The sequence below is a fragment of the Nycticebus coucang genome, chromosome 20 (assembly GCF_027406575.1).
Source record: "Nycticebus coucang isolate mNycCou1 chromosome 20, mNycCou1.pri, whole genome shotgun sequence".
NCBI classification, from domain to species: Eukaryota; Metazoa; Chordata; class Mammalia; order Primates; family Lorisidae; genus Nycticebus; species Nycticebus coucang.
The window spans coordinates 29,585,562-29,600,651 of NC_069799.1; the positions used below are offsets into that span (position 1 = coordinate 29,585,562).

Consider the following 15,090-nt stretch of genomic DNA (forward strand, 5'->3'; position numbering starts at 1 on the left):
TTTGGTGTTCCTTACCACCCATGTTTCTTCGTATTCATGAGTTTCTTCACATCTCTCTCCTACATCCTGATTCCTTCTTGCTTTAACTGTTTATCTATTTTGAATGAAAATGGGATCCCAGTTAAGTCTTTGCTATTTAAAGACCTGGGAAGGAGGCCTGTGGTTTTAAAGAATTTAGGTCTTTAGTCTAAAGTTAAGACTTCATCAAAAAGGCTGGGCATTAATAGGGAGTGCGTTGAAATTATATATTGCTTTGGGTAGTATGGACATTTTGATAATGTTGATTCTTCCTAGCCATGAGCATGGTATGTTTTTCCATTTAAACCACTGTGATAAAAATGTGTCAAATGGTTTATGAAGTGAGTGTATGATGCCCCATAATCATATCATTGTATACAGTTATGATTTAATAAAAAAATTAAAAAAAAAAAAAAAAAAAAAAAAAAGGCTGGGCATCTGTAGCTTAAGCAGCTAGGGTGCCAGCCACATACACCGGAGTGAGTGGGTTGGAATCCAGCCTGGGCCTGCCAAACAATGACAACTGCAACCAAAAAATAGCCAGGCATCGTGGGAGGTGCCTGTCATCCAGGTACTTGGGAGGCTGAGGCAAGAGAAACCCTTAAGCCCAAGACTTGGAGGTTGCTGTGAGCTATGACGTCACAGCACTTTACCCAGGGTTACAGCTTGAGGCTCTGTCTCCAAAAAACCAACCAACCAAACAAACAAAAAACCCAATAAGATAAAGTAAAATTCATCAAACAATGGGGTGGGCCATCTGGAAAACACTAAAAGGAATAAACAAGGCATCATCCACCAGGGAGCAGAGGGACTTTAGAGTACACTGTGTGTTTGTATTTTGCCTTCCATTTTTAAGAGATATAGGAGAGGGAAACAGAGGCCTTGAATATCCAGGGAGAGCAGAGGAGGGGCTCTAATGTTATGAATATTAGCTTCTTTACTGTGACAGAGAGAGATAGCTACCCAACAATCAGCCTTCCCAGCATCTGAAACTGCAACTTTTTGTGTGTGTGTGTGTGTGTGTGTGTAGAGACAGAGTCTCAGTGTACCGCCCTTGGTAGAGTGCCGTGGCATCACACGGCTCACAGCAACCTCTAACTCTTGGGCTTACGTGATTCTCTTGCCTCAGCCTCCCGAGTAGCTGGGACTATAGGCACCTGCCACAATGCCCGGCTATTTTTTTGTTGCAGTTTGGCCAGGGCTGGGTTTGAACCCGCCACCCTTGGCATATGGGTCTGGCGCCCTACTCACTGAGCCACAGGCGCTGCCCAAGAAACTGCAACTTCTTCTGAAGCTGGAGTGTGTCCATCAGACTGAAAGACTTCCAGGGAGTCAGAGCTGGTTCAGGGATTTCACAGGGTCTGGAAGGTGAGTATGATGCCCTGTCTCAAGGAGAGGGCAATGTCACTTCCAGGGCATCTTCGTAGTAGTGAGGGGATGGTCCTAGTAGAGTCCCTTTCCTGAGTCATCCATTCCTCCAGGAACCCACAGTCATAGTCAAGGAAGGGCTTCAGCTTGGTGTCTTCTTGCCTGACCCTATGGTCTCTGTCCCAACAACCTTCTTCCCTAGTGGTAGCAACCATTTTAAGTATCCTTCTCCTCTTGTGGCCTGATGCTGGCCTGGCTTTTCCTCACTGTCTCTTCCTCCTGATTCTTCTTACCAAGACCTTAACAATCTGCTTTAATGTTCTGCTTGTGGAGCCTGAGGCCCCTTTGTAACCTTTTGAATGTAAGACCCAACTGATGGATGATGTGCATGTGCAAAACAAAACAAAAGGAAATGGATGTATATTACCTGAAAACCAATGTGAGAGAGCTGTAGGTATAAGTAATGTGCAGCAGGGAGAGTGAATTCTTTTTTGTGATACAGAGTCTTATTATGTTGCCCTCGGTAATGTGCCATGGCATCACACATCACAGCAACCTCACTCTTGGGTTTAAGCAATTCTCTTGCCCAGCCTCCCAAGTACCTGGGACTACAGGCACCTGCCACAAGGTCCTGCTCTTTTGTGGTTATAGTTGTCATTGTTTGGCAGCCCTGGAATGGGCTCGAAACCACCACCGTTGGTGTATGTGGCTGGTGCCCTAACCACTGAGATACAGGCGCTGAGCCTGTAGCGTGAACCAGAAAGTCTATTGTTCCCTTAGTTCTCTTGCTGAAAATGTGTATTTTAGTCCCAGATGTTGGCACTAAAATATCATATATAGGGAACAGATGTCAGGTATGTGTTCCCTGATTTTTGGTTCCAGGTTCTAAAGAACGGTTACTGGTACCAAGACAGTGGAACAAATGAGCAGAACAAGTAGATACAAGTGTGCAAAATGTCAAAGTTTATTAAAGGACAGTATTAAAAGACTCCAGAGACATCTACCTTCTCAAGCAGAGAAGACCCTGGGTTTAGTGACATTTTTCCCCTTTATGCTGATTTTCTAAATCTATATTAACTGATGGGGGTGTGTGTGGCTCCTGTGGCTCAATGAGTAGGGCACTGGCCACATATACTGGAGGTGGTGGATTCAAACCCACCTGGCCAAAAAAAAAAAAAGAAAAAAAAAAAAGAAAATTTATGGATTTTCCTGGAAAGGGGGAAAACTTCCTGAATGGAGAGTCCTCCCATTTCTATCCCTGTAAGGCAATTTCCAGAAGCTGTCATAGTACTTGTAAACTGTGATAAAAGTGGTGGCAATTTTACTGTTAATGAAAATGGGTCACTTGAGGCTACTGTCACATGTAGGCATGCTGCAAAGACCCCTTTTTGTGGCCTTGGCCCTATCTCCACATTGGGGCCTCTCCACTTCTGAGATTCATTTTTGTAGGGCAAACATCAGTTCAGTTTTTAGAACCCTTCAGAAAATGCTTTTCTTTCTTGGCAGCCAACTCTGGTAATTTTGTTCCTCTTATTATGGACAAGGGATCGCGCCTAGAATCATCTGCCCCTATCTGTCCTTCACCCTACCTAACAGAATAAACACAACTTTAAGACATGATTAACATTTGTAGTATTTCTTCCATATGAATTATGATTAGAAGAGCATGAGAAATATTTAAAGACATTGTCATATACTGCACATGTATAGATTTTCTCTATGAATTGTTATGCACTAAAATGTGTGAATACTGCTTATAGAATGAAACTGTCTTCACATCTGTAGGGGTTTTCTCTGTCCGAAAATTTTCATACACAGAATGGGTTGAGTAAAAATTAAACACTTTCAGATTCTTCACTTTACAGCATTTCTCTTAAACATGAATTCTCCTGTGTACAGAAAATTGTGACTACTGGCATAAAGCTTCACCACACCTTCATATTGTGATGACTTTTCTCTGGCATGATTTCTCTTATGATTACTAAGGGCCAGGGACCAGTTAAAACCTTTGCCATAGTGTTTGCTTCGGCAGCACATATATTAAAATTGGAACAATACAGAGAAGATTAGCATGGCCCGTGAGCAAGGTTGACATGCAAGTTCATGAAGCATTCCATATTTTTGACACACTTTTTGGGGACAAGACACAATTGTAAGACAGACTTTACCTAACAAGTGAAATCAGTGTAACCTGGTTTCTTGTACACTCAACGAATCCCCAACAATTAAAAAAAAAAAAAACTTTGCCATATTATTCATATTTGTAAGATTTCTCTCCAATATGAATTTCTTCATATGTACTATTTTTGACCTCTGGTTTAAGTGCATTGCCACACTGTTCACATTTGCAGAATTTCTCTCCAGTGTGAATAATTTTATGGTTACTAAGTTATGAAAACCAAGTAAAGGTACTGCCACATTCTTCATATTTGTAGGATTTCTATGTTGTATCATTTTTTTTTTTTTTTTTTTTGGTAACGGGCCAATTTCAACTTGAGTTAAAGGGTTTTCCACACTATTGATATTTATAAATTTTCTCCAGAATGAATTTTTTTATGTTTAGAAAGATTTGAGTTCTGGTTAAAGGATTTGCCACACTGTTGACATTCATAAGGTTTCTCTCCAGAATGAATTCTTTTATGTACAGAAAGGGTTGAGTACTGGTTAAAGGCTTTTCCACACTGTTGACATTTGTATGGTTTCTCTCCAGAATGAATTCTTTTATGTACAGAAAGGGTTGAGTAATGGTTAAAGGCTTTTCCACATTCTTCACATTTGTAGGGTTTCTCTCCAGAATGAATTCCTTTGTGTACAGAAAAGTTTGAGTACTGGTTAAAGGCTTTGCCACATTCTTCACATTTGTAGGGTTTCTCTCCAGAATGAATTATTTTATGTCTGGAAAGACGTGAGCATAGGTTAAAGCTTTTTCCACATTCTTCACACTTGTAGGGTTTCTCCCCAGAATGAATTCTTTTATGTACAGAAAGGCTTGAGGAATAGTTAAAGGCTTTGTAACATACTTCACATTTGTAGGGTTTCTCTCCAGAATGAATTCTTTTATGCACAGAAAAGGTTGAGTAATCCTTAAAGGATTTGGCACATTCTTCACATTTGTATGGTTTCTCCCCAGAATGAATTCTTTTATGTCGAGAAAGGTGTGAGGACTGGTTAAAGGCTCTTCCACATTCTTGACATTTGTATGGTTTCTCCCCAGAATGAATTCTTTCATGTACAAAAAGGGCTGAGTAATGATTAAAGGCTTTGCCACATTCTTCACATTTGTAAGGTTTCTCTCCAGAATGAATTCTTTCATGTACAGAAAGGTTTGAGTGCTGGTTAAAGAATTTGCCACATTTTTGACATTTGTATGGTTTCTCCCCAGAATGAATTCTTTCATGTACCAAAAGGGTTGAGTGATGGTTAAAGGATTTGCCACATTCTTCACATTTGAAGGGCTTCTCTCCAGAATGAATTCTTTTATGTACAGAAAGGCTTGGGTAATGGTTAAAGGCTTTTCCACATTCTTGACATTTGTAGGGGTTCTCTCCAGAATGAATTCTTTTATGTACAGAAAAGGTTGAGTACTGGTTAAAGGCTTTTCCACATTCTTGACATTTGTAGGGGTTCTCTCCAGAATGAATTCTTTTATGTACAGAAAGGCTTGAGGAATGATTAAAGGCTTTGTAACATACTTCACATTTGTAGGGTTTCTCTCCAGAATGAATTCTATTATGTACAGAAAGGTGTGAGGACTGGTTAAAGGATTTGCCACATTCTTGACATCTGTATGGTTTCTCTCCAGAATGAATTCTTTTATGTACAGAAAGGTTTGAGTACTGGTTAAAGGCTTTTCCACATTCTTCACATTTGTATGGTTTCTCCCCAGAATGAATTCTTTTATGTATAGAAAGGGTTGAATAATCGTTAAAGGATTTGCCACATTCTTGACACTTGTATGGTTTCTCTCCAGAATGAATTCTTTTATGTCGCAAAAGGTGTGAGGACTGGTTAAAGGCTTTTCCACATTCTTGGCATTTATATGGTTTCTCCCCAGAATGAATTCTTTCATGTACAGAAAGGGTTGAGTAATGGTTAAAGGCTTTTCCACATTCTTGGCATTTATATGGTTTCTCTCCCGAATGAATTCTCTTATGTACAGAAAGATTTGAGTAATGGTTATATGCTTTGCCACATTCTTCACATTTGTAGGGTCTCTCTCCAGAATGAATTATTTTGTGTTGAGAAAGGTGTGATGACTGGTTAAAGGTTTTTCCACATTGTTGACATTTGTAGGGTTTCTCCCCAGTATGAATTCTTTTATGTACAGAAAGATTTGAGTAATGGTTAAAAGCTTTGCCACATTCTTCACATATGTAGCGTTTCTCTCCATTATACATTGTCTTATGGTTAGAATATTTTGAGCTGTGGCTAAGCCACTTGTTATCATTTTCACAATGGTAGATTTTCTCTCCAGTATGAAGTACCCTGTGCTTAGACAAGCTTGAGCAAGATTCAAAGATTCTGCAACATTCTTTACCTTTGTACTGCTTTTCCACTAAATGAGTTATCTTATATTTTCCAAAGTTTGAGGACAGGTTTAAGGCTTTCCCATGTTTTTTGTACTCAGAAATTTTCTCCCTGGTATATATCATCTTATGTCTATTTAGGGTTGATAATTTTCTCACAACCTTGAAATCTTTACTGCATTGGTAGATTTTACCATACAGAGCTGTTAAACATTCATCCAGACCATCATAACATACTTTATGCTGCTTACACTTATAGACCTGATCCCAGTATTTTATTGAGGTTAAATTCTCAGGGCCATCATTTTTATATCTTCTCAGGATTATCTTTGGTAATAAAATGTTTGCATCCAGTACTTGTGAATTGTCCTGCGTAGAACGATTAGATGTAACTGAAAGAAATTTAAAAAATACAAAATTATACCACTGAGTTTTTATCACAATTGAATAAATATACATTACAATTTTTTTCTGTAATTTTATGCCATACAGTAGAAGTATGCACACATGTCCTAATAATTTTTGAGATACATATATGTAATAAATATATACTGCATTTTGGGAATTATAAAATCCAAGTAAGAATTTTCAGCCCACCAGGTGAGCACAATGTGAAGAGGCATATTACAGGCCAGGTGCAGTGGTTCATGTATGTAAACCCAGCACTCTGGGAGTTTGAGTGGGTGGATGACTTGAATATAGGCATTGGAAAGCATTCTTAGCCAGGGTGAAACCCTGTGTGTTCCTAAAGTAGAAAAAATTAGTTGGGAATGTGGCAGAAATCTACAGTCCCAGCAACTCGGGAAGCTGATGCAAGAATACGACGAGCCCAGGTAATTGCGGTTGCCGTTAACTATGGTATCACAGCACTCTATCCAGGGTGACAGAAACTGTGATTCAGAAATGTATAAAATAAGGAAAAAAATAAGAAAAGTTTGTTCTACTTAAGAACCACAGACATTCCCTCATCTCAAAACAGCATGGTGCATACGAAAGTAAACTTTTTCCTTTTCTTTTTTTTTGTAGAGACAGAGTCTCACTTTATGGCCCTGGGTAGAGTGCCGTGGCATCACACAGCTCACAGCAACCTCCAACTCCTGGGCTTAAGTGATTCTCTTGCCTCAGTCTCCCGAGTAGCTGGGACTACAGGCGCCTGCCACAACGCCCGGCTATTTTTTTGGTTGCAATTCAGCTGGGGCCGGGTTTGAACCCATTTGGTTGCAATTCAGCTGGGGCCAGGTTTGAACCCACCACCCTCGGTATATGGGGCCGGCGCCTCACCGACTGAGCCACAGGCGCCGCCCCGAAAGTAAACTTTTTCATCAAAAGAAAAATAATGACACCTGCATTAATCTTACTGGCTTTTCAGGGCTTTTCTAAAGATAGGTTATGTCTCCCATGAGTGAGAGTGCTGAAGGGTACTATAATTAATAGTACCATTTATAGTACCAGACTAGGGGTGCTGAAACAAAAGGTAAAATATTGGTACAGCACTAGAGACTCCAGTACAACAGATTCAAGTCTAGCAAGCGATTACGACCTCTTAAGAGGTAATGTGGGGAAAATGCTTCAGCTAGAAAATATCCACACTATTCCACAGGCAAAACACTTTCCGAATGTATATGAAGTTCCTCAAGTCTTTAGTACAATTTGTGTCAGAATCCTGTAAGATAAAGCCGTATCATGGATTTTCTTACAGGTACCTTTTATGATCCTCAAACAATCAGTGAAAGATTACAGCATGTACAAAATATTAAGGTAGCATAACCCAAAGAAACAAAATAAATAATAGGGAATCAACTATAAAAAAGAGACGTCTAAATTACCTAAGAATTTTATCTTAAAGATGGTATATGTGTGAAATGGGAAGGATACAAACAACTAAGTAAAATCACAAAAAATGGAGATATCAACAAGAAATAAAAGGTTTAGGTTGGGCGAGGTGGCTCACCGCCTATATCCTAGCACTCTGGAAGGCCGAGGCAGGTGAATTGCCCTGAACTCAGAGGTCCAAGTCCAGGCTGAGCCAGAGTGAGCCTCCCGTCTATATAAAAAAAAGCCAGGCATTGTGATGGGCATCTGTAGTCCCAGCTACTTAGGAGGCTGAGGGAAAAGAGTCTGAGGTTGCTATGAGCCAGAGCACACTAAGGAGGTCAACCAAGAGAGACTCTGTCTTAAGAAAAGCAAAAATAAATAGACAGTTATATAATTAGTAAATAAAAATAAAAAAATGTCAGGATTTCAAAATATATTACAAAGCTACAAAAATAAAATCAATGTATTACTGGCACAAAGACAGGTAAGCACATGATGGAAAATGATAGGGTGACCACAAACAAACTCTTATGTATCTTTCATAAGGTAGTCATGAACACACAATGCAGAAGAGTTTCTTCAAGAAACAACGTGAGGATAGGTACTGTGGCTCAAGCCTTTAATCCCAGCACTTGGGGAGGCTGAGGTGGGGAAGACTGCCTTAGCTCACAGGTTCCAGACCAGCCTGAGCTAGAGTGAGACCCCATCTTTAAAAATAGCCAGGTGTCATGGCTGGTGCCCGTATTGCCAGCTACAAGGGAGGCTGTGGCAATCGACTTGCCCAAGAGTATGATGTGGCTGTGAACCAGGGCACTTGACTGGGGGTGACAAAGTGAGAGTCTACCTAAAAACAAACAAACAAACAAAAAAACAATGTACAAAACTGCATATTTACATAACAAAGAGACTTGAACTAATATCTTGAGGGACAAACAGGAAACTAGATCATGCCATTATGATATTATGCCAATTATGTTGGCATAATTTTTTTGATATGACAATAAATACATAAGGAACAAAAAACAGAACAGGCTTGCTGCCTGTAGCTCAGCACCACCCACATACACCAGACTGGCACGTTCAACTCCGGCCTGGGCCTACCAAACAACAATGACAACTACAACAAAAAAATAGCTGGACATTGTGGTGTGGTGCCTGTTGTCCCAGCTACTTGGGAGGCTGAGGCAAGAGAATCACTTAAGCCCAAGAGTTTTCAGTTGCTCTGTGCTGTAAGGCCACAGCACATAGAGTCTTTCTCAAGAAAAAAAAAATCAAAAACAGAAAAGTGAAATTTCATCAAATTCCAGCATTTCAACATATCAAAGAAAAACTTCACTAGACTCAAAAGCTCACCTTAGAAATAAGTGAAATAAGTGAAAATATTTGTAAATCAGATGTATAATAGAAGATAATACTCCGAATACAACTGTATATAAGTAATGTACATAAACAACCTCTAAAACACAAAAGAAAATAATGAATACCTTGATTTCAAAATTGACAAAGGAAGGTCAGGCGGCATGACTAATGCCTGTAATCCTAGCACTGTGACAGGCAGAGGCAGGTGGACTGCCTGAGCTCACAGGTTCCACACCAGCTTGAGCAAGAGCCAGAACTGGTCTGTAAAAATAGCTGGACTAGTAGGATGCTATCGTGGGTGCCTGTAGTCCCAGCTACTCGGGAGGCCATGGTCAGAGAATTGCTTGAGCCCAGAAGTTTGAGGTTGCTGTGAGCTATGATGCCATGGAGCTCTACTGAGGGTGACAAAATGAGACTCTGTCTCAAAAAAAAAAAAAAAAAATTGACAAAGGACTGAACTGACATTTTTCAAAGTACATATATAAATGGCCAAAAAGCATTTGAAAGGGTGCTCAAAATTACTTAATTATTGAAGACATGCAAAGCAAAATCCCAATAAAATATTATATCATACTCAGAATGAACACTAAAAATAAATTTGTCCCACTGAGAATTCTGAAGTGATTATGAGGGCATCTCCAACTTCTCCCAGCCATGATCTGGGAGGAGTCCTACCCATCCAGAGACCTGGAGGGAGATGCACACTCATGACCATGGAGACAGGCCTGTAGACCCTGGCACTTTTGTGTATGTGTATGTATACATTTACATATCTTTTTGTGTGCATATATATGTATATACAGACACTAGAACATCCATATTGACTACCTCCTCACGTTGACCTAATGTACACAGACTGGGCATGCACCATATGTATGTATCAGTACACTAGGCCAAGCTCCTTATGCTAACCACCTACATATGTTGACAAGATTTTTACCATCCCTTGAGTGGTCAACTTATAAAAGTTCTTCTCTGTGTGTGTGTATGAATAATACATCCTGACAAGCATATTCTAAGAGATAATTATAAAATAAGAGTTTCTTATGATAGGCATAGTGGTTCATACCTGTAATCTTAGCACTTTAGGAGACCAAGGCAGATGGATCACCTGAGCTCAAGCATTTGACATAAGTCTGAGAAAGAACAAGTCCCCTTCTCTACTAAAAATAGAAAAACTAGCCAGGCACTATAGGAGGTGGCTGTTGTCCCACCTACTGAGGAGGCTGAGAAGAAAGGATCACTTGTACCCAAGAGTTTGATGTTGCTGTGATCTACAATGCCACTCAACTCAACTACAGGGTACCAGAGACACTGTCTCAAAAAAGTTTATCACAGTGCTTTTCTAACAAGACAAAGTTTAATATATGCGCAGGAATACTGTAACTCCCCAACAACATAGTATACATAATAATGTACAGAGTAGATATATTGAACCATATTAAAGATGAGAAATTAGAGCATATAGAAATTAAACTATTTATCACAGTTCATATAAAAACAAAAGGTTGAAGTTAAATATTCTTATATTGGGGGAGATTCTTAAGTGTTCTGATAAAATTTATGGACTATACTTATTGCAATATCTTATTTGAAACTTTCAATGAATCAAAAACTATAAAGCAGAAGACATATGCCATCTATTTGAGGTGTCCTGAGATTTCTGAACCAAATATTAATATCAAATGCTCACTCTCACATTTTCAATAGAATACTGAAGACAAAAAATTGTTTTGAGGCACAGTTTCATTCTATTGCTGAGGCTAAAGTGCCATCATCATCAGCCTCACACGAAACTTAATTTCTAGGTTCAAATAATCCTCTTGCCTCAGCACCCCTAATCACTACAATGTTTAGTCATTATTAACTTTTTTTAGTAGTGAAAGGATTCCACTCTTTTTCAGGCCTCATCTCACCTCAACCTCCAAGAGTGCTAGGACTGTAGAAGTGAGCCACCATGCCTATATTGAAGAAAATTAAAAAATAAAATATCAGAGATCCTCAAAAAAAAAAAACAAATATTTTTATGTCCTCAAAAGCAATCAAACACCAGTCAGATTTTGCAGTCCTGTATAAGCCATGAAGTTCTTCGTTCTCACTGTAAACTAGAGAGAATATCACTAAAAACTAAACTCCTTCTAAAAAGTAAAAAGAGGTCTGGCACCCAATGCTCAGTGCTTAGGGCATTGGCCACATACACTAGGGGCTGGTGGGTTTGAACCCAGCCTGGGCCTGCCAAACAACAGTGACAACTACAACAAACAAAACAAAAATAGCCAGGTATATGGTAGGTGCCTATAGTCCCTGCTACTTTGAAGGCTGAGGCAAAAGAATTACTGGAGCTCAAGAGTTTCAGGTTGTTGTGAGCTGTGACACTATAGCACTCTACTGAGGGTGACAAAGTGAGACTCCTATCTCAAAAAATACATATAAAAAGAAAAGGTCAGGCACCTATAATCTTAGCACTCTGAGAGGGCAAGGCAGGTGGATTGCTTGAGCTCACCGGTAGGAGTCTAATCTGAGCAAGAGCAAAACCAGGTGTCTTAAAAGTCAGTCATTGTGGCAGGAATGGAGGCAAGTGGATTGCTTGAGCCCATGAGTTCCAGGGTGCTATGAGCTAAGACACAATGTAACCCTACTTAGGGTGAGAAAGTGAAATTCTGTCTCAAAAAAAAAAAAAAAATAAACATTAAAAAATTTAAAAAGAAGACTAGGGCCAGGTATGGTGGCTAACACATGTAAACCTAACACTCTTGAGAGGCCAAGGTGCTTGAGTTTGGGAGTTTGAAACAAGCCTGAGCAAGAGAAAGACTGATTCCACTAAAAAACAGTAAAAACACAGGCGTTGTGGAGAAACCTGTAGTCTCAGCTACTTGACAGGCAGAGACCGAAAAATCACTTGAACCAAGATGGTTAACATTGCTCTGTACTAGGCTGATGCCATGGCACATGAGCTGAAGGCAAAAAAGTGAGACTTTGTCTCAATGAGAAAATAAACATAAGAAATGAAAAGCAGAACAGAGGTGCCCTTATATAAGAACAAAAGAAATAAACCCAGGCTTCTCAGAAATCATTTCCAATGAAGCTGAGCTTCCTTAATCATACTGTACTGTTTGGTTTTCTTCTTGAACTTTGGACGTTTGACCAGTGTTATCTGCTCCATTCACTTCAACCTACCTGGGTGCTTGACTACTGTCCAGTGTGTCTTCACCTTCCAGGGTTCATTACTTTGCTCCAGACAGGTGATGAGGTCAGGCTTAGAAACAGCAAGCCCTGTTTTATTAGAAAAAAATGACATGACTCTTGTTGGGCTTCTCCATTTACCAATCTAGTACCTTCCTAAAGTAGAGAACACAACATTTTAGAAATCTTTAAAGAATAATCTAAGGGTAGAGGCAACTCACTGGAGAGGGCACTGGCCACATACACTGAGGCAGGCGGTTTTGAAATCGGCCCTGGCCTTGCTAAACAACAATGACAACTGCAACAGAAAAATAGCAGGGCATCATAGGCAAGGGGGCAGGGGTGGTGGTGCCTGTGGTCCCAGCCACTGGAGAGGCTAAGGCAAGAGAATCACTTAAGCCCAAGAGTTTGAGGTTGCTGTGAGCTGTGACATCATGACCCTCTGCCAAGGGTGACATAGTGAGACTCTGTCTTTAAAAAAAAGACATTTCTAACAGAAACTTTAGAATATTTAGAAAGCATTGAAAGGGGTGATAACTGTAGCTCAGTGGGTAGGGCGCCATCTACATACATCAAGGCTAGCAGGTTCAAACCTGGCCCAGGCCAGCTAAAACAACAATGACAACTGCAACAAAAAAACAGCTGGATATTGTGGCAGGCGCCTGTTGTTCCAGCTATTTGGGAGGCTGAGGCACAAGAATCGCGTAAGTCCAAGAGTTTGAGGTTGCTGTAAGATGTGACCACACGACACTCTGCTGAGGGCGACATGGTGAGACTTCGTCTCAAACAAACAAACAAACAAAAAATAATTTACAATGCTCCACTACCCAGTACTACTGAAATAGAACTTGGTATGCTAGAAACTATACTTAAACAATTCTAAGCCTATAAATTTTTGATGTTACCATCAATGCAATGAAGGACATATATCAGCTCAAGAAAGAAAGGGGAAGATTAGTGCCAAGATAAACATCTGAAGTCTTTTCATTTCTATACCAAGAACTTAAGTTTTCCTTAGAAACAACAATCTGAAACTAACACAGTCAAAGAAGAAATTCCACAAAACTCATCTACAAAGAAGCAATATGAAATGCTTAGTGCACAGTAGGAACTGTGTATGTAAGTTATCCTCACCAAGGAAGACCAGGTTTCTGTAGGTCTCTAACATGACATCCCGATACAAATTCTGCTGAGCAGGGTCCAGGCAGGCCCACTCATCCATAGAGAATTCTATAGACACATCTCTGAAGGTCAACAGTTCCTGAAAAAAAAAAAAAAAGTTCAATTTCATTTTTACATAAATGAGTGGGTGAGAACTTTCTTCACTTACATGACTGTATGGTATTATGTAGTAAGTATGGCAGAGAGACGTTCCCTTATGTGCTCTCTAACACTGAGGAAAGAGGATGGGATAACATCCACAATCTCAGTGTACATACTGTGCTTTTTTAGGTGACAGTGCAAAAATAAAGTCACCAACATAGCCATGTGCATTTCTGTGCCTTACTTACATCATACACTATAAAGCTGTGCATATTTTTCTTTTTTTTTTAAGACAGAATTTCACTATGTTGCCCTCGCCAGAGCGCTGTGGAGTCACAGCTCACAACCACCTCAAACTCTTAGACTCAAGAGTCTCTTGACTCAGCCTCCCTTGTAGCTGGGACGACAGGTGACCCCCACAATGCCCGACTATTTTTGTTGTTTGTTTAGCAGGCTCAGGCCAGGTTCCAACCCACCAGCCACAGTGCATGTGGCCGGTGCCCTAACCACTGAACCACAGGCGCTGAGCCTGTGCTTATTTCTTAAATGAAAATATCATGAGGAGCTAAATGGAAGCCCTAAGAGTTTACATGTGCAAGAATGAACTGGAGACCTGGGCCAAATGCAGATTTTTTATTCAGAAGATACTCGGTGAAGCTTGATATTTGCATTTCCAAAAGCTCAACAGAGATGCCAACGTTTCTGTCCCATGGTAATATTTTCTCACACGTTAGACTGGATTTATCCCAGTTGAATTTTGACCCAGTAAACAACAGTTCGAGCCTTTATTTTCCAAGCAAGGTTTAAAAGAGAATCTAAGAAGGGGGCGCCACCGCTATAAAGGTTTTGGGTTGTGAATATGAGTTGATACTCTCTCCAAAGTACTTAATTATATTCTGATAAAGACAGCTAAAAATTTTTGTTTTCAAAGTTGAAGGCACAGATAGATATCTTCCCTATCTTCTAATATGTAATACTATCTTAAAAATTCTTCTTTAGACTTGTCACCTGTAGCTCAAGTGGCTAAGGCGCGAGCCACATACACCAGAGGTAGTGGGTTTCAATCAGCCCGGGCCTGCCAAACAGCAAGGACAACTACAAACGAAAAATAGCCGGGCATTGTGGGAGGCACTTGTAGTCCCAGCTACTTGGGAGGCTGAGGCAAGAAAATCACTTAAGCCCAGGAGTTGGAGGTTGCTGTGAGTTGTGATGCCACAACACCCTACCCAGGGCAAGCGACAGCTTGAGGCTCTATCTGAAATAAAAAAAAAAAAAAAACAGAAAAAAAAAAAAAGATTCCTTTTTAGCATCCTAGAAAACAAGGTTTTTCTTTCTTTCTTTTCTCTCTTTTTTTTTTTTTTTGCAGTTTTTGGCCGGGGCTGGGTTTGAACCCTCCACTTCCAACATATGGTGCCAGCGCCCTACCCCTCTGAGCCACAGGCACTGCTCCAGGCTTTTCTAATTATTTTGTTTTTCAAAACTTTGAGGTACTTTAGGCAGTTAATGCCATCTGCTGTAAAGTGCATGTGCTTCATCTCATTTTACACAGCACCGATGG

General features: G+C 40.0%; 1 protein-coding gene and 1 non-coding gene across 7 annotated transcripts in view; one reads left to right on the top strand and one right to left on the bottom strand.

The window, feature by feature from the left end:
- Positions 1–447: 447 nt before the first annotated feature.
- LOC128572712 (zinc finger protein 595-like) overlaps positions 448–15,090 on the bottom strand; it is a 117,093-nt gene continuing 102,450 nt past the window's right edge. For all 6 annotated transcript variants that reach the window (XM_053572769.1, XM_053572768.1, XM_053572770.1 and 3 more), the window contains 3 exons: positions 13,404–13,530; positions 12,264–12,359; positions 448–6,304 (listed from right to left, as the gene is read on the bottom strand). In XM_053572769.1, coding sequence (XP_053428744.1) covers positions 3,912–6,304; positions 12,264–12,359; positions 13,404–13,530 — 2,616 coding nt within the window. In that variant the 3' untranslated portion in view covers positions 448–3,911. The remainder of the gene's footprint in view (positions 6,305–12,263; positions 12,360–13,403; positions 13,531–15,090) is intronic.
- Positions 3,403–3,509, top strand: LOC128573161 (U6 spliceosomal RNA). The gene has a single exon (XR_008376330.1). It is a non-coding gene; the product is annotated as a U6 spliceosomal RNA (small nuclear RNA).